The 24802-nt window shown below is 40.7% G+C and overlaps 2 protein-coding genes across 3 annotated transcripts; one reads left to right on the top strand and one right to left on the bottom strand.

Annotated features, from left to right (window-relative positions):
* Nucleotides 1-12: 12 nt before the first annotated feature.
* LOC113110611 (trafficking protein particle complex subunit 10-like) lies at nucleotides 13-13216 on the bottom strand. The gene is given in 16 exon segments (XM_026274723.1): nucleotides 13-162; nucleotides 908-1278; nucleotides 1281-1406; nucleotides 1789-1913; nucleotides 2169-2309; nucleotides 2626-2717; nucleotides 2806-2882; nucleotides 3414-3528; nucleotides 3620-3766; nucleotides 4739-4985; nucleotides 5818-5939; nucleotides 6408-6603; nucleotides 7061-7257; nucleotides 11333-11468; nucleotides 12041-12122; nucleotides 13020-13216. Coding segments are annotated over 16 exon segments (2385 nt in total). The 5' UTR covers nucleotides 13081-13216.
* A 662-nt stretch (nucleotides 13217-13878) lies between these two features.
* LOC113111283 (serine/arginine-rich splicing factor 11-like) lies at nucleotides 13879-21962 on the top strand. 2 transcript variants are annotated; one of them, XM_026275898.1, is made up of 12 exons: nucleotides 13879-14157; nucleotides 15788-15921; nucleotides 18189-18298; nucleotides 19173-19262; nucleotides 19353-19402; nucleotides 19637-19767; nucleotides 19848-19929; nucleotides 20030-20143; nucleotides 20246-20335; nucleotides 20916-21008; nucleotides 21094-21271; nucleotides 21405-21962. In XM_026275898.1, the coding sequence occupies exons 1-12, from the start codon at nucleotides 14036-14038 to the stop codon at nucleotides 21597-21599; spliced, it is 1389 nt and encodes a 462-aa protein (XP_026131683.1). In that variant the 5' UTR covers nucleotides 13879-14035; the 3' UTR covers nucleotides 21600-21962. The 2 variants fall into 2 exon arrangements, with proteins under 2 accessions (XP_026131683.1, XP_026131684.1); XM_026275899.1 differs by lacking the exons at nucleotides 13879-14157; nucleotides 15788-15921 and adding an exon at nucleotides 17640-17972.
* Nucleotides 21963-24802: the final 2840 nt, after the last annotated feature.

Genomic DNA, 24802 nt, shown 5'->3' with positions numbered 1-24802 from the left:
TCTCTCTCTCTCTCACTGACCTGTGAGCGGCTGATGCTGAGCTGAGGGCTCCTGAGAGTAAACCTCATACTGAACCACAGGGTAAAGATGAGGCAGAATGAACTGCACTCGGCCCAGCGTCGCACACAGCTGCCGGAGAGTGTACACACCTGGCTTCTGAGTCTGACAAAATCACACATTCAGTCTTTTTAAAAATATGTATGAAATTACACACAAATATGGTGTTTATAACATGTTTACCCTGTAAGCCTGAGATTCCCAAAACTTTTTGTCAGCTGAACTTATTTGACATTAAATATTTACTTGAAGTCTCCCCTGATATTTTAAGTTAATATTTCTATAATTTAACATTCACAATTTTTTAAAATGTTGGTCAGTGGGCACATTATATATAGGTATAAAAAAAAAAAAAAGATTTACATTTTCATGTTTTAATTTGTAGTAAGTTTCATTTAAGTTTTAATTTAAAATTACACATTTTAATTTTACTTTATGATTTAAATTATCTTATTTTAAATTTTTAGATATAATTATTTTTAGCAAGTGTTTTTTTTTTTTTTTTTTACAATTAATTTAAAAAAATCTAAAATATTTTTTTTATTTTACATTTTATGATTTATTTTATTTTAGTAAACATTTAAAAATATATATTTTACATTTTTACATTTTAATTTTATACTTTTACTATTAAATCTGAAGTGTTTTATTTTGAATGTTTTTATTTGTAAATTATTGAATATTAAAAGGTGCAATTTTTCTGATTCAACATATATAGTATATATATATATATTATATATATATATATATAATATTATATATTTCTTTGTATTTTTTAGATTCTTCATGAGCGATTTCACCAGTTTGGAATCTCTGCTGTAATCTGATCTGATGAAACTGCTCTTCTCACAGGTGCGGTGAAGACGATGCTGTTGTTGCCAGGCAACAGCGTGACATCACTGGTCCTCAGCATCTGTGCTCCGTCCTCCAGAGTGAGTGCAGTCAGTGCGGTGTTAGGTGTGTCCAGCGAGGAGGTGCTGTCGTTCCGGCGCATCAGCAGGTGCATGTTCCTGCAGGCCAGGCCGGCGGAGCTCAGAGCGTTATCAGACGGACTGTTCTCCAGGATCTCGCAGAGCTCGAGCGCAGACGCAGACGCAGGGCTGGCCGTGGGGAAGGTCACGGTGCTGTCGGGGTTCTGAGCGGCTCGTTTCTGAGCCGTGGAGCCCGGCTGCTCCTCTGTGAAGTGTATGCTGGCGGAGATGTGCTCCAGCGTCACAGGGAGGGCATCAGACTGCAGAGACGCAGCTCCAGCAGCAGGGCGGCGCTCACGTGCACCAGCGCCGAGGACGGACGAAAACACAGCTCCTGCAGCCGAGTGAAGGAGCTCATGCTCAGAGCCACACACGCATCTGTCCAGAAACACACGATTAACATGCGACACGCCATAAAACTCTATCTTCTTCCATGTTACTCGTAGTGTTTGTCCTAACTAGACATAGGACTGGACAATAACTCAATATCAATTTATATCGCCATATCATTTCTGTGATATGGTTTTCAACACACTTCTGATAGAACAATAATTCTATTTTTATTATTATTTAATCTATGCTTTTATAATATATTTAAAAAATAAATATGTTATTATTTATAATTACTTAAAAATGACTTATTTTCATCATTATTTAAATGAGACCTGGAATAAAGTGTACGCTTCTGGTCCTTTGATAGTGTTTTTGTCAGGTTTAGCTGTGACCGTGGGTAACAAACACACTCCGAACACAAGCTGACCTTTCTGTTGACCTTTGCCCTCTGTGGTCTGGCTGGCAAAGGTCAGGATCTCCTGGCAGAAGTGTTTCCTCTCTTCATCGCTCAGGTTTGTGTCGCTGGCGAGAAGAGCACTGGTCTGCAGGTATCTACACACACGGTCAAAGAAACCACACACACCCACAGCTGACACACACTTATAACTTAAAATAAAATAAATAAAATTAAAAATTAATTTATAAATAAATAATTTATTTTATATTAAATATTAAAAAAATATATATATTAAAAATTTATTTAAAATAATTTATTAAAAATATTTAATATTAATTATTAGTATTTAGTAAATATAAATAAATGACAAAAATAAAGTATTTAAATATAAAACTGTGAGTAAAGGATACTCGTCCATCTTCTGCAGCTGTTTCTGACACTCAGCGATCTGTTTGCGTGTGTGTGTGATCGGCAGACTCCAGCTCTCAGACACGTATGACTTCAGAGAATCCAGCAGGAAGTCCTCAGCGCTCTGAGGGTCACCCTTCCTCCTGCACACAAACACACACACACACACACACATTAACAGTAGCACAGGTATATTTGTAGAAATAGACAACATTACATTGTATGGGTCAAAATTATACATTTCTCTTTTATGCCAAAAATCATTAGGATATTAAGTAAAGATCATGTTCCATGAAGATATTTAGTAAACTTCCTACTGTAAATATATCAGAACTTCATGTTTGATTAGTAATATGCATTGCTAAGAACTTCATTTGAACAACTTTAAAGATGATTTTCTCCATATTGAGACTTGTTTCCTCCCTCAGACGTGTTTCTGTGATGTTAAACGGTGCTCACATGTAGAACTCGGCCAGACTCTTCCCCACCAGCCGAGCCGAACGCAGACGCCCGATCGCTCTGTACATCTCCATAGCGGCGTGAGACAGCTCCTGATCAGACGCACAAACCATGAGCCAAAATAAACCCAGTGATCACAGCACTAAAATAAACCTCACAGACTGGAGACTGGACGCTCACCAGATAGTGTTTCTCGAAGGCCTCCACGGACGATAACGCCTCCTTCAGCTTCTTATAGGGACTCTGAGGACTGTTCACTGAGACACGCAGATGACAAACACATTACAGACGCGCTTCAACCACTGAAACTCAATCTGAGCTGCTCCATCTCCTCGTTAGTGATGGGTTTTATTTATACACACACTACCAGTCAAATGCTTGGAATTGTTATGATTTTCAATGTTCTCCAAAGTCTCTTCTGCTCATCAAGGCTGCATTTATTTGACCAAAAATATAAAAAAAAAAACTATGAAATATTATTATAATTTCCAATAGCTGTTTTCTATGTGAATCTCTGTTAAACTGTAATTTATTTCTGTGATCAAAGCTGGATTTTCAGCATCATTCCTGCATTCTTCAGTGTCACATTTTACATTGCAATATTTCAAAATCTTTACTGTATTTTTGATCACATAAAAGCACCCTCAATGAGACTTCTTGTGTGTTTAAATATATTTATATTGCACATATATGTTTGCATGTATATAATAGTTGATAAATCGGAGTAGTATCAAACATGTAATACAATAAGGATAATGGAAAATGATGAGTTATTTCATCATAATTACCCGTTTCGGGTCTCTCTGCTCCCAGACCAGCCAGCAGATCGACGGTTTTGTTCAGGTCTTCAGAGTTCGGGCCGTTCTCGGACACCAGACCGCACAGATCGCCCAGAGACCTCAGCTGCCAATAAATACACAAGATTGAAGAAATACGCCCAAACGGGCCACTGTCACATGCCCTCGAGTGTTTTAGCCGTGTGTCTGATCTGTACCTTCTCCGTGGCGTAGGTCCACAGGCCCACGGTGTGAGACGAGTTAGCCTCCAGCTGGCTGCGGTCACAGCATCCCTCGATCCGGTGCAGGACCTCCAGACAGCTGAGAAACACCCAGCAGTCCAGAGCACCGCTGACCACAGACACCTGCAGCACACACACGCATCAGCCTCCAACACGCCCCAAACACATCCGAAACGCCCCGAATACACCTCCAACACGCCCCAAACACATCCAAAACGCCCCAAATACACCTCGAACCCGCCCCGAACACATCCGAAACGCCCCAAATACACCTCAAACACGCCCCAAACACATCCAAAACGCCCCCAATTACACCTCGAACCCGCCCCGAACACATCCAAAACGCCCCAAATACACCTCCAACACACCCCAAACACATCCAAAACGCCCCAATTACACCTCGAACCCGCCCCGAACACATCCAAAACGCCGCAAATACACCTCAAACACGCCCCAAACACATCCGAAACGCCCCGAATACACCTTGAACCCGCTTCGAACACATCCAAAACGCCCCAAATACACCTCGAACCTGCCCCAAACACATCCGAAACGCCCCAAATACACCTCAAACACGCCCCAAACACATCCGAAACGCCCCAAATACACCTCAAACACGCCCCAAACACATCCGAAACGCCCCAAATACACATCAAACACGCCCCAAACACATCCGAAACGCCCCAAATACACCTCGAACACTCCCCAAACACATCCGAAACGCCCCGAATACACCTCGAACATGCCCCACACATCTAAACACCCCAAATACACCTCAAACACTCCCCACACATCGAAACACCCCAAATACACCTCGAACACGCCCCAAAAACAGCACAAACATGCCCCAAACATGTCTGAAACACGCCCCAAACACGGGGCAGGCCCCAAAAATCTAAAACACACCCCAAAACATGTCCAAAACATGTGAAATGCCCCAGAACAATTGAAACAGGGCCCAAACATCTAAAACATGCCCCAAAAAACCTTAAACACTGCCCAAACACATCTGAAACGTCCTGAAACATGCCCCAAACCACCTGAAGGCTCCACAGCCAGCAGCGTGTAAACGGCGGGTGAAACACACACACACACCTCCAGCAGCCGCAGCTCTTGCACACAGTTGTGCAGCAGCTCGAGCGCGCGGGCCGTCACCTCCCAGGGTCTCTGCAGGAAGATGAGCAGCGTACACTGGCGAGAGAACAGATAGCTGCGCAGGTCCAGCAGACTGGCCTCTCCTCTCTGGATCAGGTCACGCTTCTCCATGTCGATGGGCCGCCGCAGCAGCAGTCCGTTCCAGCTCCGCACCGGTGCACAGAACGAGCCCAGCCAGTTAGCACGTCTGAACACACACACACACACACACACACACACGACCAGTCAAACCTGCTCAGACACTATCTCCATTTACTTCCTTCCCTTCTCTATTGTGAGCATTTCATGGGTACACATCATTCCAATGACTTCCTATTAAAAAGAAAAATATTTCTTCTTTTTTATAATTTCATGTATATTTAAAATATTTTAATGAAATAAATCTTAATAATTTATTTTTTAAGTATTTCTAAAAAAATTATTTTAATAGTTTATTTTATTAATGTCATTTTACTTAAAATATAATTTATATAATAAATATAAAATTAAAAGTATGAGAAAGTATACAAAACATAAAAATATAATGTTCACTTTATTTTAATAATCTTTCTGTACTAACGTGATGGAGAACATCCATAAAATCCAAAAGTCTTTTAAAATTATTTTGATAATTTTTGATAAACTTTTGTAACTATATATTTTAATTATTTAATTTTTATCATTTAAATAAAGTGATATTGTTTATAATTTTACTTAAATTTAATATAAATATATATTTGATAAAATTGTCATTATTATTCTCTTGTAAAGAGTTTGTGTTCCTCAAAGCCCAGTGTGACTGTCATTTAGACAGAGACAGGAGATCACTAATAAAAAGAAGCTCGAGTCTCTTTTAAACTTCAGTCAATTCACTCACTTTACTCTGACTTCAGGTTTCTTAGTTAAGAACATGTATTCCTAACTCTTAAAGTGCACTAGATAGAAGAATTGAATGAACAAATATATGTACATACATTGTAACTTTACACAGTGATGCATTATTAATAACACAATAAGGGTTTAAAGTTATTTAAACAGACGAGGGTTTACCTCCAGCGCCAGAGTTGAGCACATACTGCGTGAAGAGAGCGTCTAGCTCATCATACTGGACCAGAGCGTCTTCAAACTGCTGCAGCATCTCGAACACAAACGCCAGCTCCTCCTGATCAACACACAGAAGCAGTCATCAGTGTCACAGACGTATATTTGTAGAAACAGACAACATTACACTGTATGAGTCACAATTATGCATTTCTCTTTTATATCAAAAATCATTAGGATATTACGTAAAGATCATGTTCCATGAAGATATTTAGTAAACTTCTTACTGTAAATATATCAAAACTTAATGTTTGATTAGTAATATGCATCGCTAAGAATTCATTTGCACAACTTTAAAGATGATTTTCTCAATATTTAGATTTTTTTGCATCCCTCAGATTCCAGATTTTAAAATAGTTGTATCTCAGACAAATATTGTCCCCTGAACAAACCATTATTTTTTGCTTCTATTTTAGCCTTTTATCACCAAGGAAATTGCATCGTGTCATAGTTATCTATCTTGACCTTATTGTCGTCTTGGTTGTGAATAAAAAGAAAGTACTTTTTGTCAGTTCTCGTGAGCGCACACCTGCACCATGAAGTAGTCGCAGAAGCTCCAGCCGGGCTCGGTGCGCTTCTCTCGCAGCGTCCTCATGTCGTCCTCGAAGCGTCCCAGATTCCTGGTGAAGGACATGAGCAGCAGCGTGCGCAGCTTGGTGAGGAACGAGCTCCAGGACTCCTGCGAGCGGGACGACTCCTTCAGCGGGTCGCACAGAGACACACACCTGGACACACATGCAACACACACACACACACATTACACACACTGCCAGAGCTAATCAAGATTCACATGCTTTCATTGACTGTGGCTTTGTCTTGTTAAAATATGCAAAAAATCTGAAAGACGGATGTGTTGAGTTTCTTCATTCAGCTCAAGGGTTCAATGTGATTTCTTTATTAAAAATGTTAGATACATTTACTAAAGATTTGTTATTATTTAATTACATTTATTGTAAAATGTAATTAAAAGTACTGTTTTTATTTTCTTATCTATTACATTTATAATTTCCTGAAATAAAAATATATAAGAATTATATTTAAGCCTGTTTTTTTTCTGTTGCTGTGCCTGTGTGTTGATTGAGACGCTGTGTGTGTAAAGTAATCATCGGCTGTGAACGCACAGACAGCTGCTGCATCAGAGAGCAGAGCATGCTGGGATCAGGAGCTATTTCCGCCGCTCACCTGTCGCTCTGCTTGTTGCAGAAGTCGTTGCGGATCTTGTCGACGATGGAGGTGCGTGGCAGGATGTTGGTCTTGTTCTTCTTCTTGTTGTCGCTCTCCACCACCGCGATGAGCCAATCCACCGATCCGTGGAGACGGAGAGCGGCCTGCCAGCGCTGCATGTCCTCCTTCACTGACGCCTTGTACACCTCCGTGTCCTGACACACACACACACACACACACTTAACGATTAAAAACACTTAAAATAAATCATTTACAGGGACGTTAATATTACAGATGCAGTCATGTCACACTTCTGTTCATTAGTTCACAATCTCACACAGACACACTGACAGACACTCACGCATTCACTCATACACGCGCACACGCGCACACACGCACACACACACACACACACACTCTTACACATGAACAATCTCACACACACAGACAAAGAGACACTAACTTATCACACTCCCACTCTCATGCACACACTCACGCAGTCTCACACTCACGCATACACACACGCAGTCTCACAACCATACACTCACGCACACTCATTCTCACTAACACACACTCACTAACACACACTCGCACTTACGCACTCTCATGCACACACTCATGCACACTCTCACTCACACTCACTCACGCACACTCACGCGCACTCACACTCTCACTCACGCACACTCACGCGCACTCTCACTCACACACACTGACGCACACTCACGCGCACTCTCACTCACACTCACGTGCACTCTCACACTCTCACTCACACACACTCAATCACACTCTCACGCGCACTCACACTCTCACTCACACACACTCACGCGCACTCTCACTCTCACACACACTCACGCGCACTCTCACGCGCACTCACACTCTCACTCACACACACTAACGCATACTCTCACGCACACTCACGCACTCATGCATACTCTCACGCTCATACTCTCACGCACACTCACACTCTCATTCACACTTACGAGCACACACACACTCACGCTCATGTGCACTCAGTGTTAGGCATACTCAATCTCACGCACACTCCAACTCTCACGCACACACTCATGCAGACTCACTCTCACGCACACTCACACATACTCTCACGCACGGTCTCACACCCATACTCACACGCACACTCACGTGCAGTCTTACACTCTCATGCCCACTCACACTCTCCAGATACGCACACTCTGACGCACAGTCTGACACTCATGCAGTATTACACTCACGCACACATTCACACACGCACACTTACTCTCACGCACACACTCACGCATATGCACACTCTCACTAGAGATGTTCCGATACCCTTTTTCTCTTCCCGATACCGATTCCGATACCTGGGCTCAGGGTATCGGCTGATACCGAGTACTGATCCGATAACTGGGTGTGTATCTGTATATACTACTAGTCCTGTATGAATTGCTAGAATTATTTTATGGTGTGCTTCAGACTTATCGCTTAATAAATCATGAACAAATACATGGTGAACTACTGTATTTATTACAGTATTTTTATTATCTGACATGAATTTGACAGTAATATCTTTTTTTTCTTAAGCGAAAAAGAACTTCAAATGCAGCCAAAAATCTAATTTGCAGGAGTAATATTTAAATTGTATTTTGCAGTTTAATATTCACAGACACTAGTATATATTCGGCTACAGTCTGGAGACCTGTGCTTAAACTAACACGGAAGCAACTGAACGCAGCTGCAGGTACCGAGTATACTCGGGAGTCGGTAACTTACTACCGGTAATACAGAGACGCCGGTATCATCACATTTTTTTATTTTCAGCACCGACTTGGTAGTGAAGTGCCAGTACTTGTGGCATCCCTAGTCGCTGTTTAATTACATACTGCTGACCCGTTTTCATTTCTTCTTCCCTGCTCTAAACAGGGGTTGCATGTGGCAACACAGCACAACTTCCTGTTTTTGCAATGCATTCTGAGCAGTGAAGAAGAACCGTGCAGCGGTGAGGCGAAGCTAATGGTCATAACTAGGTCTAGTTTAAGAAAATGGCATCAGATCGGTATATGGGTTCATGTACTCGCTGATGCCAGAATTTGTTGTGGTATCTGTGATATTTCTGATACTAGTATCGGAATCCGAACAACTCTTACTCTCACGCATTCTCTCACGCACACTCTCACACACACGCACACTCTCAGGCACAGTCTCACAGTCACGCATACTCTCACGCACAATGTCACGTACACGCACACTTTCACGCACACTCTCACGCACACTCTCAGGCACACTCTCACGCACACTCTCACGCACACTCTCACGCACAATGTCACGCACACTCTCACGTACACGCACACTTTCACGCACACTCTCACACACACGCACACTATCACGCACACTCTCACGCACATTCTCACGTACACTCTCACACACACGCACACTCTCACGTACACGCACGCTCTCAGGCACATTCTCACAGTCACGCACACTCTCACGCACAATGTCACGCACACTCTCACACACACGCACATTCTCACGCACATTCTCACGTACACTCTCACACACACGCACACTCTCACGCACATTCTCAGTCACGCACACTCTCACAGTCACGCACATTCTCACGCACATTCTCACGTACACTCTCACACACACGCACACTCTCACGCACACGCACGCTCTCACGCACACGCACACTCTCAGGCACATTCTCACAGTCACGCACACTCTCACGCACAATGTCACGCACACTCTCACGTACACGCACACACGCACACTCTCATGCACACGCACGCTCTCACGCACACTCTCACACACACGCACACTCTAACGCACACTCTCACGTACACGCACACACTCACGCACACTCTCACGTACATTCTCACAGTTACGCATACTCTCATGCACAATGTCACGCACACTCTCACGTACACGCACACTCTCACGCACATTCTCACAGTCACGCACACTCTCACGCACAATGTCACGCACACTCTCACGTACACTCTCACTTTCACGCACACACTCACACACACGCACACTCTCACGCACACTCTCACGCACGCTCTCACGCACGCTCTCACGCACGCTCTCACGCACACTCTCACGTACACTCTCACGTACACGCACACTCTCAGGCACATTCTCACAGTTACGCATACTCTCACGCACAATGTCACGCACACTCTCACTTACATGCACACTCTCACGCACAGTCATATTCTCGCACATACACTCAGTCTCACACGCACTCACATGCACACTCTCACGCACACAATACAATACATCTCTGAATGTCAAATTAACGACTGTTTTTAAGACAGCAGTGTGTAGAATGTTAATCTTCTGAATGTATTGAACACCAATGATACAAGATCATGTGCAACAGATCACACTGCACAGAATCTGTATCCCACAATGCAATGCACTCAACTTATCATAGTATATTTACAAAATGACAGATAAACAAGAATTAGATATGAGCAAACAAGCTCAGACATTTCTCCACAAAAATAGACTAAAACATTAGGATATTACCAAAATTTTTCAACTGAAAAAAAAACCCTTATTTTTGTAAAATGTAATTAATGCCAACGGTTTTAATTATTAAGTAATTATTTATAAATATATATCCCAAAGATATTCTTAAGATTGTATCTCAAGAAATTTTATTTATTAAATTATATATTATTTAAAACATTTATTTGTATAATTGTATTCATTTTTTAAGTAGTTGTTTTATTGTTTATAAAAATAAATTATATTTGTCATGGTTTTATTTTTTTAATTAATACTTTTTAAATATAAATGCTATAAAAAAAAGTTTTATTTAATTTTTTTAAAAACAGCGACATCAAGGACATAAAACATTAGTATTTGTGTTGAATAATAGAGACACGTGAGCCCATGTTTATTTGTGTAGTGCATTTCTCACACGCCAGCAGTTTCAGTTTCACTCTTAACAAATTATTTGTGGCTTGGCATTTATGATAAACATTGCATATAATAAATGACACTATTATTTAAATTAGTTTCACACATTTTGCACTTTCATTTTCAATTATTTCTGGATTGTCTTATACACCAATGCAATTTTAATACGCAACTGTTTTTTTTCTTTCCAATAATACAAGTTTAACCCGGTGTGACTTACTCTATGAAAAGTGTAACTTATGCAGTACTCAGATGAAGCTGTTGAATGATGGACACTTCCTGCTTCCTTTAGGAATGGGACTATTAGACTCGTGCTGGACGACAAACTAATCTACTAAAACTGAATCTCATTTAGGACACAGCTATGAGGTCAAACGCCAGACTCACGCAGCAGTCGGTCCAGTAGATGTGCAGGAAGGGGAACGTCAGCAGAGCTTTATTCCCCTCTTTAGGAAGCAGCTCCTCCTTAAACTGGACAAAATTAGCCTCCAGATAGATCATCTTCGGTGCTCGTCCGTACGACCTGAGACGAGAAACACACAGGTTACACACACACACACACACATTATCTGGCCCTTTCTAAACCGGAAGAGCTTAATGACTGGGTTTCCCAAGGTCATGTGACGGAGAGCGCTTCCTTATTCAGGGTTTCTGCAGGATTTTTAAACTCAGATTTAAGACTTTTTTTTAAAGGCCTGCATAAATAAAATTAATACTATATGATTTGTGTAGGGCAATATCTACAGTAACACATCAAACTATAAAACTACTAATAAAACATGATTTATGCTTTATGTTTAATAACATTTTCAAGTTTAATTGTCAAAATGTCGCAATTCTAGTCTTTCCGTACTAATATATTAAAAACCTCCCGACATCCTAATTGAGACTTTCTAATGCAATCTATTATCTAAAAGCATCATACTGTGAATGATTCATCTTTGCATAAGCTTAGTTTTATTCATGTTTAAACAGAATTCGGTGCTGTTAAACCCCGCCCCTCAAGCTCACACCGAGCCACACCCACATCTCAACATCCAATCAACAGCTGATGCACAGAACCAGGCCCCGCCCCTCATGACGTGTATAACACACCTCCTCCACTCCATGGGTTCTCTGGGCAGCTGCTGGGTCAGGGAACCGTACAGAGACGTGAAGAGGTTCTGATCGCCCGCACCTGCTCACACACACACACACATACACACACACACACAAGTTACCAGACTGAAGTTTAATCCTTAATGTCATGGTGAAACCACAAACACATACAAATATAAAGTATATACTGCAGCGCTCAATTCACACATTCACAAACACACACACTCTCTCTCTCTCACACATACACATACACACACACACACCCTGATATGATATGATCTTGATACTAAATTACTGATGTAGCTGAAATTAACACAAGATACTTCCCCTTTAAGAGTGCTGATGGTGTATTTTCGCTCATAATGTGCAGAACTCACTCCAGAGCAGATGAACTGTATTTATATCTCACATATGTTCATATATCTGCCCACTATGATTTTAATCTTAATCTGACATTTACAAGAGCTATTCGAGAATATATTTATACCAATCATTCGAACCGATTCATAGGTGTGAACTGATTCAAGTGAGCGATTCGTTTAGGGTTTTACTCGACACAAGCAACAATACAATAAGAGATAATCTGCAAAATATACACTCGATATGATTTTAAAATTCTCTGATATTTCAAGAAACTATTAATTAATTATCGCGTGATTTATTCAAACCGATTCATGGATAAGAACCGATTCATCGAACGTTTCGTTCGAGGTTTAACTCGCGCTAACAGACTCAGAATAATTGTCAAACTCTCTGATAGGTCATGATTTCTATGATGATTTCTTTGATGATTTCTATGATGATTTGAGGAATATCTCGCATCATGAATCAGATGAAGTATCGCTCATGAAGACAGAATGAATCGGTGATCAATCAGAACAAATACAGACTGTGTGAATATGTGAGCGAGCAGCAGTGCTGTCAGAACACACACACACACACTCACACACACACTCACACTCACACACACACTCACAGGTCACTATGGGCTTGTTCTCCATCGTGTAGATGATGGGCTTCTCCTCATGGGGCTCCATGGGTTCCGTTCATCAGCTCCAGTCCACCATCAACAGAGTAATCGATCACAAACACCGCTGCTAATGTATCGATGAGGCCCCTTCACTCTCCATTTCCTGTCTGCTGACAAGGAGTGACGACTTCCGCCCGCGGCACTGACACACCGGATGTACACGCGCTACTTTGTACAAAACAAGACATCAAAAAACATTTAAACCGATTTTTTCCTGTCTTTAGTGACTTATAAATTGTAAAACTATCGATGGTTTGTAATGCATTTTATTTATTTTGTTAAGGCATTTACAATGTCAAATATTGCACACAAAGACAGTGTGTGTATATAAAGTTAATCTTAAAGGCTTTTGGTTGATGACAAGCCCAAAATATTTATTGTGTTATGCATGTTTGATAATGGTAATATAATATAATATACAGCATAGTTACTAAAACTAGAACCATAAAAATAAAAAACAATTCATTGCTTGATATAAGGTAAACGTATATGACATGATAATAATAGTAACAATATAATATGTTATTAATTTTAACGGAAGTAAAATGTGAGTTGCATTTTAAAATGAATCTCGAGAAAACACCTTTCCTGCTATAACCATAAAACATACGTTACATAAAGAAAATTAGAAAAAGAAAATGTTGTTACACATTTCATGACACTTAAGCGCGTTACTCTCGGTGTTTGCAGACTTTTAATTTGAAACAGAACATTTCTAGGACACGTCTACTGGAGTATAAGGACTTGTATTTTGAAAACTGTCGCTCTGGCTCTGTCGAGCTTTTATTTTGAAATCTTCCCCTTGCGCCGCCATGTTCTGATGAGCGTGCGCTTCCCGCCGCAGCACGATCGCCATTAGCGTGAGACAGCAGGCCTTCACTGAGGAGAAACCGAGAGAAAACCGAGCAATCGGTCAGATTTAAATGCCTTTCGGTCGACGTTCGCCATAAAACGGAGCCACAATGACGTCCAGCACCAGTGTGATCCAGGTGACGAACGTGTCGCCGAGCAGCACCGCGGAGCAGATGCGAACCCTGTTCGGCTTCATCGGAACCATCGACGAGCTCAGACTCTTTCCTCCAGAGTGAGTAGAAATGTTCCAAAACATGCTCCTCCAAGAAAAAAAAAACATCGAAATAAGCGTGTTTAATAAGGATAGAGCTGTACACACGGATATATCTTACTGCAGTTCGTGTTTCTAACAGTAACGTACCACGTGTTTATTCATCATTAGCTAAGCTACGTGTGAGCTCCTCGGGATGAATTATGACGGTTAAAACACTAATAACTGAAATTTGGTGCATTTATTTTAACACTAGCTTCGTTTTATTGTATAAAGAGCATTGCGTCACGCCTTGTTGCGTGTGTGCGTCATCAAACCGACGCACGGCTCTGTTCGCGCAGGGTTTCTGCAGGGTAACAAGCGTTATTTCTAACTTTTACAAATTAAAGATTCAGATTTTAGCATAAAGTCGTGGCATAAATGCAAGAAATTAATCTCTTCATCAGTATTGGTATCTTGTTTTTTCAGTACTAATATCTAAACATCCTTAAATTATGGTCATACGAAGTTTTGTTTTCTGAGAATCTGATTTTAAAATATTAGTACTTAAAAATAAGAAAAAATACTGAAGGGAAAACCATCAGGTTTTTTGCAGTGATCAGACGGTGCAGTAAAATTTCACATATGAGTGTTTGTGCGCAGAGAGATTTAAAAAAATTGAAATAGTTTTATGGTACTAAAAATAGAAAATTGATCCTTGTTTACACAGATTCTTGGAAATTACAAAAAATACTGTATTCAAACCAGACCATTAGGTGGCGATGTGACTGTACGCATACTAGTGTTGTCCCAGTACATTTCTGTATTCAAACAATAAATCAATCAATGCAACGCAAATCGAAAAATGTTTCTGAGATTTTCTGAAGGCATCGTAATTCTCTCTTGAATCGATTCTAAGCTTAGTTTTGAAAAGTAGATGGCGTTACGTGCTTAGAAACAGACGTATTCTGCTTCCAGTTCCTTACACGCACCACTTGAACATAAAAATAATAATTCATAAAGTTGGAAAAGGTTTAAGCAAATTACGAGGATTTTCACAGCGGGCTGTTTACATTAATATCGCATCATAAAAGCTGATGTGCAAGTACATTTAAACACTTACCGCTCAACGCACAAACGCTTTTCTTCGTGAGTTTTTGAGTGTGCAGTTAAAAACTAGCTTAGAGCGCCATCTGCTGTTAGAAACTAAGCTCAGAATCGATTCCAGAGAGAGTCGCGATGTATTCCGAAAGTCTCAGAATTGATCCACGAATTGCGATGCATCTATTTATTGTCCGAACCCTAACCAGGATTTTTTTTCTTTTTAATGCGATTAAACGTTTTTCATCCCTCAAGTTTTCCGTTTTTGTTTTGAACGCCCAATGTATCCTGCAGAAACCCTGTTTTAGGCTCAGGAACACAAATGCATGCCTGATTTCTTCGGGCAGATTGTAGGTTTCTCTACTAGCTAACTTCTGTTCTGTGCTTTTGTTGTTTTTCACCCATCGAAAAACATCCGGCGTGGTCATATCTGCAGCGAAGGTAGGCCGCTGGCGATCTGCTCCGAAGCCGGCAGATCTAATCCCGAGCCGGGTCTTGGGTGTTAATGCTGTAGGAGGTGTTGTTAAACGTTGTGTGTACATCTCGCAAAAGCATCTATATTTTCTTTCAGTGATTCTCCCTTGCCTGTGACTTCACGTGTATGTTTTGTAAAGTTCCACGAGCCGGAGTCCGTCGGAGTGTCCCAGCATCTGACCAACACGGTGTTCGTGGACCGAGCCCTGATCGTCGTCCCCTTCGCCGAAGGTTTGTGCCGCTCTTTTGCAATCTTCACGTTCATCGTGCGATCGATCCCTTCGCAGTGTGTAGACGACGGCATTAGCCAGTGAATCCCACAGGTGTATATGTCAGTGGCAGGAGCTGATGTTTAACTCATTGCCTTTCCAGTTTAGTTCTTTTTTTTTTTTTTTTTTGTTAAACTTTTCTCTTTGTCATTTGTGTGTGTGATTTTTATAGTGAACAAGGCAATTGCAGAGCCGGCAGATGTCTGAGAGTGACCCTGTAGACAAATAAACGCGGCTGGCCCACGTGTTTCCCTGCTGTAAACTATTATCCTCTCTCTTGTGTCTCCATCTGAGCTCACAGACAAAGATCGATTGCTTTATTCATTGCAAAGAACTAATGTTTAGGCTGAAAGAATGTTTCTGCATTGCATGCTAATAAAGTACGGTAAGAGCGCATTATGCATGAGTGTTTAGCACGCGTAAATGATAGGGCTTTCCTGTGCGATTGTTGATATTAGGGCCCTATGATTTCCATGATGCGGAAATTGTTTGAATCCGGTCATTAAGATTGAATTTACTGTATGCAGAATGACACAGAATTTGTTGGATTCTGTTTGGATGAATGAGTCGAAAGTAGGTCTAGTATCTGTAAATATTAAACCGCTAAAAGACTTTAAATATGAATCGTGCATGTTCTGTAGTGATTTCAGAGTCTGTAGTCTCTCTAAATACATGAACATCTCCAGAACTGCTTTGAGAGTCACTTCGTGAGCATTTTAAAGTTTCATTTGAGTAAAACTACAATCACATCATAAAATTTTAAGGAAATTAAAGGCAACCCGCCAAAATAAAAGCACGTGAAGAATAGAAATATTACTATTGTTCATTAGAATGTACGTTATACTACCATCACTAGTAAACTCACTTTTTAAGGAATAATCACAATAATTTATCCATGATTTCATTTTCATTATTTAAAAATGTTTTATGCCTTCATTTGATAATCAGAAAAATGTAACAATGAAATAAAAAGCATAAGTCTGTTTTAAAAATGTTAAGTTGTTTTTATGCATTCAAATAATTAGGCTGAAACGCAGAATATGGTGACAATAAAACAAGGTAAGAAAAAATAAGACACTTCATTTGGCTCAAAACATAATAACTTAATACATCAAGGTTAAAGTTGAACTTAGAAAAAGAGAAACAGAAAAAGGTGAATTTGGTGGGAAATGGATTTCATAGGGCCCTATAATATTTCTCCAACCTCCCTTTAATATTTTCTGCTTTTGAGTAAGAATCAGGTCTAGAATGTTCTTTTGTTCCTCTCCACATGACTGAAAAAGGCCTGAGAAGCTTTTTAACGGTCGTTTCTGTTTTTTGTTGTTGTGTTTTCCAGTTCTTTTCCCTGGTTCTGCAAGTCCTGTAAACCAGGCCCAGCAGAAAATGCCACCCAACAGTTTTGTCTTCTGCAGCTTGTCCTGTTTCTCTCTCTCTCTCTTTTTATTCTCTCTCTCTCTCTCTCTCTCTCTTTATTCTCTCTCTCTCTCTCTCTCTCTCTCTCTCTTTATTCTCTCTCTCTCTCTCATGTGTGTGTCAGTGATGATTGTTGTTTGGATTGAAATATTAATTTCAGAGGCGCTCACCCAATGGACTCCATGCACTCACCAAACGCTCATTATCATTTAACTCTAGTTATCTCCTCTTCAGCATTTGACACACAGTCTAGAGTTTAAAATGGGCTTTTGCTGGAAGTTTATGCCATAGGATTTTGTTTTAGACCAGGTAACGGCAGCTTTAGCTCTTAAATGCCAGCAAAAGCCCCGTAAAGCAATGTTTTTTGCATTAGTAATGGTAAGTCATGCCATCAGTGGATTGATGAACTGTCATGTGATGCTGACACCCGAATCATAAACTCTGTTTTGTCTATCTTGATGTCTCTGTGTGCTTTATAGCGAAGCAGCCGACCTGAATCGCTTGTTCATTATACAACTTATGAAACTTGAGAGCACATCCCAGTGGAGATCCGGCTGTGCTTGCTTACATTTGGTTCATGACTTAAAAAATCAAGTTCAGGTGATAACATCTTGGCAGTGTGTCTAGTGTCATTTGCTTTTCTTGTAGTATTTTGCACTTGATGCTTTTGTTAAGGGACCTCATGTGTTAGCTTCCTCTGACAAAGCGAGTACTGATGTAAGTGCAAATGTAAAAAGAAAGTTTGACTTTGTGGGTTTGGCTGTGTGTGGCGTGAGAATCGTGGCGTGCTCTGATTGTGCCGTTTCCGTCCTGCAGGAGTGATTCCTGACGAATCCAAGGCTCTGTCATTGCTGGCTCCAGCCAATGCCGTCGCAGGATTGCTGCCAGGAGGCGGACTCCTCCCGACACCCAACCCCGTCCCATCTGTGAGTGTCAATCGGTGTAACCCAAGATTATTGGCCGCTCTCCTCTCTAGTTTCCATCCAAAGATTTGAATTAAACTTGCGTGTAAAACTGGAATATCGCATAAAACTGGAATATCGCATAAAATATTTGCGAATAAAGCACCGTTTCCATCCAAGTAAAGAAATATTATTAAAATACTGATATATTACCTAAAGTACTAAAATGGTACCAAAAGTGCTGAATTGGTATCAAAAGTGCTGAAATAGGATACAAATGATTGAAATACTATCAGAATACTGAAATGGTGCCAGAAGTCCTCAAATATTATCAAAAGTGCTGAATTATTATCAGAAGTACTGAAATGGTATCAAAAGTGCTGAATTGGTATCAAAAGTACTGAAATAGGATACAAATGATTGAAATACTATCAGAATACTGAATGGTACCAATTGTACTCAAATATTAATAAAAGTGCTGAATTAGTATCAAAAGTACTGAAATGGGATCAAAAGTGCTGAATTAGTATCAAAAGTACTGAAATGGGATACAAATGATTGAAATACTATCAGAATACTGAAATGGTGCCAAAAGTACTAAAATATTATCAAAAGTGCTGAATTATTATCAGAAGTCTTGAAATGGTATCAAAAGTACTGAAATGGGATAGAAATGATTGAAATACTATCTGAATACTGAAATAGTATCAAAAGTGCTGAATTGGTATCAAAAGGACTGAAATAGGTTAGAAACTAATTATTCAGTTTATGCACATTTTTTAAATTTATGCACATCTTGGTGTTTCCATCCAGTTTTTTTGTGATATTCCAAAGGCTCAAGACAGTAAGTAAATGGAAACAACTGCTGTAATAATGCCGATGTTTTGTCTGTCCTCAGATGGGTGGCGTTCATCTAGGAGGCCTAGGAGGGCCAAACTTGGACCCCATGGCAGCTCTGGCCATGGCGGCACCCAATATAAACACTCAGGTTTGACGCCTTTTGGCTCCATCGTTTATGGCCCTGTTTGTACACTGGATCTGCTAAACTCTTTACTAATCGTTGATGTTTTCTTCTTAGTCTTTGTCAGCTGAGCAGCTCATGAAGCTTATGGCGTCCATAGACCCCAAGTAAGTCCATCAAGGTTTTTTTTTTTTTTTTTTAGTTAAACCAAACTTCTGATGTTTTTACATGAATTGCATTAAGTTTGGGTGCATTTGACGATGGTTATTTAAAATTAAATGGTGAAAAGCTAGTAAAACTACACCGAACGATCACAGACACGCTGAACTCATTCCTCATTGCACAAACCATAGAGCCTTCCTCTAACCGAGGTTCTCTTCTTTAACCTGCTGTGATTTCAGGCTGAATCACTTCGCCGCGGGGCTGAGTCTGAACCCTGGACTGAAGGCAGACGGCTCGAAAGAGATCGAAGAAGCCATGAAGAGAGTGAGAGAAGCACAATCTCTGATCTCCGCAGCCATCGAGCCTGGAAGTGAGTGACTGATGTGCTAGATCAAAGATATGCGCATGTGTGAGTGGAAGGACGGTGTGCTAACGAGTTTGTTTCTTCAGGTAAGAAGGATGATAAACGCAAGCGCTCCAGATCCAGGTCCAGATCCAGACGCAGGAGGTCCGGGTCTCGCTCCAGACACAGGTTTGTGCAGACTCAAGTCTCGATAAAAACAAACATTGTCCATCATAGTTTTCGTTAACGAAATGAACCGTGGTCTGATGTGAGTTTCCTGTGATCGCAGGCGTTCCAAGAGTCATTCCAGACGGAGATCTCGCTCCAGGAGCAGGAGGAGGTCCAAGAGCCCCAAGAGGAGGAGATCTCATTCCAGGGACCGCAGCAGACGCTCCAGGTCCAGGTCAGATCCAGTCTCAAGCGTCTGATATATGCTCAGGGTTTCTCTGGCCTAGTTGTGGAGGCGCAGTGATTCATTCCATCTTTGTGTTTGTTTCTGGTGTAGAGATCGGAGGAAGGAAGAAAAGAACAGGAAACGTTCAAAAACTCCACCCAAGAGCTACAGCAGCGCCAGACGCTCCCGCAGCACCAGCCGGTCAGTGTCCAGCGCCATCAAATCAGATCGCTTCCCCCTCACTTATTCAGTTTTAATAGTTCAGGACACACTCCTAATTCATTGAATTTTTGTTTTGCCCTATGAAGTGTTTTATATGTTCCCAAAGTCTATTATTTCAGTTTATTTATTTTTTTGCATTTTTATGGAGACTAAAAATTTATTAAATTTAATGACTTAAAAAATGGAATGATTGTAACCTTTTTTTTTTTTGTTAAAAAAAAAATTGTCCAATTTTAAAATAAAAATGTATTAAATAACATTCAGATGTACGTTCTATTGTACAAGACTAATATATTTGACCGTTTCAAGGTTTTTGACCTTCTACATTAGCAGTCTTTTTATCGTTTAAATATTTATTTTAGTACATGTTGCAAATTATGACAGTTTTCAGCTCTACTTTTTTATTTATTCACCTGAAAATGCCAAACAGTTGTATAAAATTCAAAAAAAAATGACAATTTATCATTCTTGCATTGTTTTTTGTAAAAATGTGTTTACATTACCGTGGTTTAGATCTGATCAGAGCTTATGTTGATCCAGCGAATGTCTCTTCCTCCAGCAAACGGCACAGAAGAAGTCGCAGCGCGTCTCGGTCGCCGAAGAAGTCACGATCTCCCAAGAGGAAACTGTCCCGCTCGCCGTCTCCTCGCAGGTAACACACACACACACACACTCCTACACGATCACGCCTGCTTCCTCAGACCTGCTTTAACCTGAAAACTCTCTCTCTCTCTCAGACACAAGAAGGAGAAAAAGAAGGACAAAGACCGTGAGAGAGACCGTGACCGAGACAGGAAGGACGACTGGGACAGAAATCGGGACAAAAGAGAACGTTCCTCCAGCAAGAAGAGCAAAGACAAAGAAAAGGACCGAGACAGAGACAGGAAGTCCGACAGCGAGAAGGGAGATGTGAAGGTACCACTGTCTACATTCACTAACCAGTGAACATCAGTGCTCTACGCATTCTCACCTCAAAGTGCGATTTGAAAAAACGGTGTCAAAGGTCAACATTCCAGTCCGGCTTCTGAGCTGTGTTTCTGTTCCGCAGGTGACCAGGGACTACGACGAGGAGGAGCAGGGCTACGACAGCGAGCACGAGGAAGAGCGCGAGAGGAACTCAGACGCCGCCTCGTCGCCGCAGGCTAAAGAGCTTCGAGCGGACAGCGCAGACGACGCGGGCCGCGGAGAGTCAGACGGACACAGTGAAGACCAGCGAGATGAAGACATGGACATGAGCGACTGAAGCAGTGTTCGAGTGTGTTGATTAACAGAGTTCAGACGGAGATCAGTCGGAACGTTTCCTGTCTGAACTCCTTCATTCCTCCTCGTTTTTTTAAATTCTGCATCTTCAGAATCTGCTGTATTTACTGGTACATGTTCCCCGGGTTTTAGAGCTGTTTCTTCTCTCATGGCTAATGTGGAACGATGTTATACTGTATATTTAGTGTAGAACGTTGAAAAATACACCCATTCGCTATGTCCGTTTGCGGGTTCTATTTAAAGCGATCACCCTCTAATTGTGTTTGGATAACATTGTCAAGCAGCGGTTTTCTTTTTCTCCTTTTAATAATTGCATTTGTTTTTTATAGCTAGCTTGAGTTAGTTTGTCTTTTTAAAATCTCAGAACGTTTGTGGAACTTCACGTAAACTGGATTAGTTTTTCTCGCAGGTCATTCGACAGTCCAGCTGTATTTACCGCAGTGTGTTTTTCTGTAGTGAACACTGTAGTTTGCTAAGAAAATGACTTATCTGTACTGTTTGCAATGTTACCAACTGAAAATAAAAACTTCATATAAAATTCTTGTCTATTTGTTTTTTCTAAACCACATTGCTATGGCTGTGAAACACTATTTTCTGAGATTTAACAACTGAGATTTTTGTTGTAATCCAATGCAAATATTCTGGAATATATCAATTCTTAAATTTGTTGCAAGCGCTTTCAGTAATGGTGTGAAATTCTGAGACTAGACTGTTTACGCTTTGTTATAATTAAGTAATATCGGGTCAATATAAAAGAATTTATACCATCGGCAATAACTATGTTAGCGTCCATTCCAACGCTTGAAAAATTCAGTCCGTTATCTTTTATCATCAGACCTGACCAGTGTTGGGCAGTAACTAGTTACATTTAACTAAATTACGCATTTAATTGCAAAATAAATGTAGCTGTAATCTGTTAATGTAATGTAAACTATAATTAAATTACAGTTAATTATGATATTGTTAATGATTACAAAGGGAGTTACATTTAAATATTTTCACACATATACATATTTAAAATATGAGACAATGTTGTTGAAGATACAGAATATGACACATACTTATTCCATAACTGTTTTTATTTCCTATTTTGGTTATTTTATTTTATATTTAGATTAACTACCTTTTTTCCCAAGGCATTGTTAGATGCCAATGTTTCCTGTCATAGCTATGCAAAGATTTGATTTCAAAAACATTATCATAGCTATTGAACTAAATTTGAACTAAACTAAATTTGTATTTAACCTAAAAAAGATTGCAAAGTAAAAAGAGCTGCTTAAGTCCTATTTTGAGGTGTACTTTACAATCTTAATTCAAGTGAAGGAGGATTCTGAAATCTGAGAGTAATCAGTGTTGAGTACCACTGTATCATTACCCCTGCCTGCTTTAAATGATTCAAAATAATCACAATTTGAAAACAATAGAAATTTATAAAAGTAATCAAAATGTAATCAGTTACACTACATATTACTTTTTAAATGAGGTAATTTGTAATCTGTAACCTATAACAACTCGGGTTCATGAATCCTTTGAGTCAATTCGGCAGTTCGGAGCGGGACCGCGAATCGTTTGATTCAGTTTGGGGATCGCAAATCATTTGATTCAGTTCGGGAGGTCAAAGCGGGTTCGCGAATCATTTGAGTCAGTTCGCGAGTTCAAAGCGGGATCGCGAATCATTTGAGTCTGTTTGTGGATCGCAAATCATTTGAATCAGTTCGAGAGTTCGTAGCGGGTTCGCGAATCGTTTGATTCAGTTTGGGGATCGCAAATCATTTGATTCAGTTCGGGAGGTCAAAGCGGGTTCGCGAATCATTTGAGTCAGTTCGCGAGTTCAAAGCGGGATCGCGAATCATTTGAGTCTGTTTGTGGATCGCAAATCATTTGAATCAGTTCGAGAGTTCGTAGCGGGTTCGCGAATCATTTGATTCAGTTTGGGGATCGCAAATCATTTGATTCAGTTCGGGAGGTCAAAGCGGGTTCGCGAATCATTTGAGTCAGTTCGCGAGTTCAAAGCGGGATCGCGAATCATTTGAGTCTGTTTGTGGATCGCAAATCATTTGAATCAGTTCGAGAGTTCGTAGCGGGTTCGCGAATCGTTTGATTCAGTTTGGGGATCGCAAATCATTTGATTCAGTTCGGGAGGTCAAAGCGGGTTCGCGAATCATTTGAGTCAGTTCGCGAGTTCAAAGCGGGATCGCGAATCATTTGAGTCTGTTTGTGGATCGCAAATCATTTGAATCAGTTCGGGAGTTCGGAGCGGGTTCGCGAATCATTTTAGTCATTTCGGGAGTTCAAAGCGGGTTCGCGAATCATTTGAGTCAGTTTGGAGATCGCGAATCATTTGAATCAGTTCGGGAGTTCGTAGCGGGTTCGCGAATCATTTGAGTCACTTCGGGAGTTCAAAGTGGGTTCGCGAATCATTTGAGTCAGTTCGGGAGTTCGTAGCAGGATCGCGAATCATGTGAGTCAGTTTGGGAGTTCGGAGTGGGATCGCGAATCATTTGATTCAGTTCCCCAGCCAACAGGGGGCGTCCCCGGGAGGTTCGGAACGTCCGCAGTACGTCCGCTTATTGACGTTCGCTGGCGGAGTGAGTGAGATGAGTAAGAAAGACTTCTGAGCATGTGCATGCATGTTAACCTGCTTGTTCATAGTAGTTATTAAAGTTTGCTATAAAGATAAATACACAGCCTTGTACTTCTTGTCTACATGAAGACGTAACAAAATTGGCGACGAGTAGTTTTTTTTTTTACAATCTTTCTTGAGGATGGCATCAGTAAGTGCTCCATTTCCCAATCCTTTTTTGCCTTGTCCCGGTGAGCCTGCTATACCACTAGTAACATGGCTGAAGATGTTTCAGAACTACATGCTTGACATTAATGCTACTGGAGATTCCTGGCCAGAAGCAAGAACACGGGCTTTGCTCCTTCACTTCCTCGGAACTGAAGGTCAGAGACTGTTTTATACATTGCCTAATACCGGTGACAATCTAGCAGATGCTATTAAAGCTTTGGAAGAGCACCTCATTCCAAAAAGAAATGTGGTTGTGGAAAGACATGCCTTCAGGAAACGAGTGCAGAGGACAGATGAACTGCAATGTCTCAAAGATGCCGGGTTGGTGCTGAATCAGTCTAAATGTCAATTCAGAAAACAGAGCTTGAAGTTTTTAGGAAATGCTTGAGTTGTTC

Source organism: Carassius auratus, chromosome 11 (genome assembly GCF_003368295.1).
Source record: "Carassius auratus strain Wakin chromosome 11, ASM336829v1, whole genome shotgun sequence".
Classification (NCBI taxonomy): Eukaryota; Metazoa; Chordata; class Actinopteri; order Cypriniformes; family Cyprinidae; genus Carassius; species Carassius auratus.
Note: the sequence above shows the minus strand (reverse complement) of the source record. Positions and strands in the feature narration are given on the sequence as shown.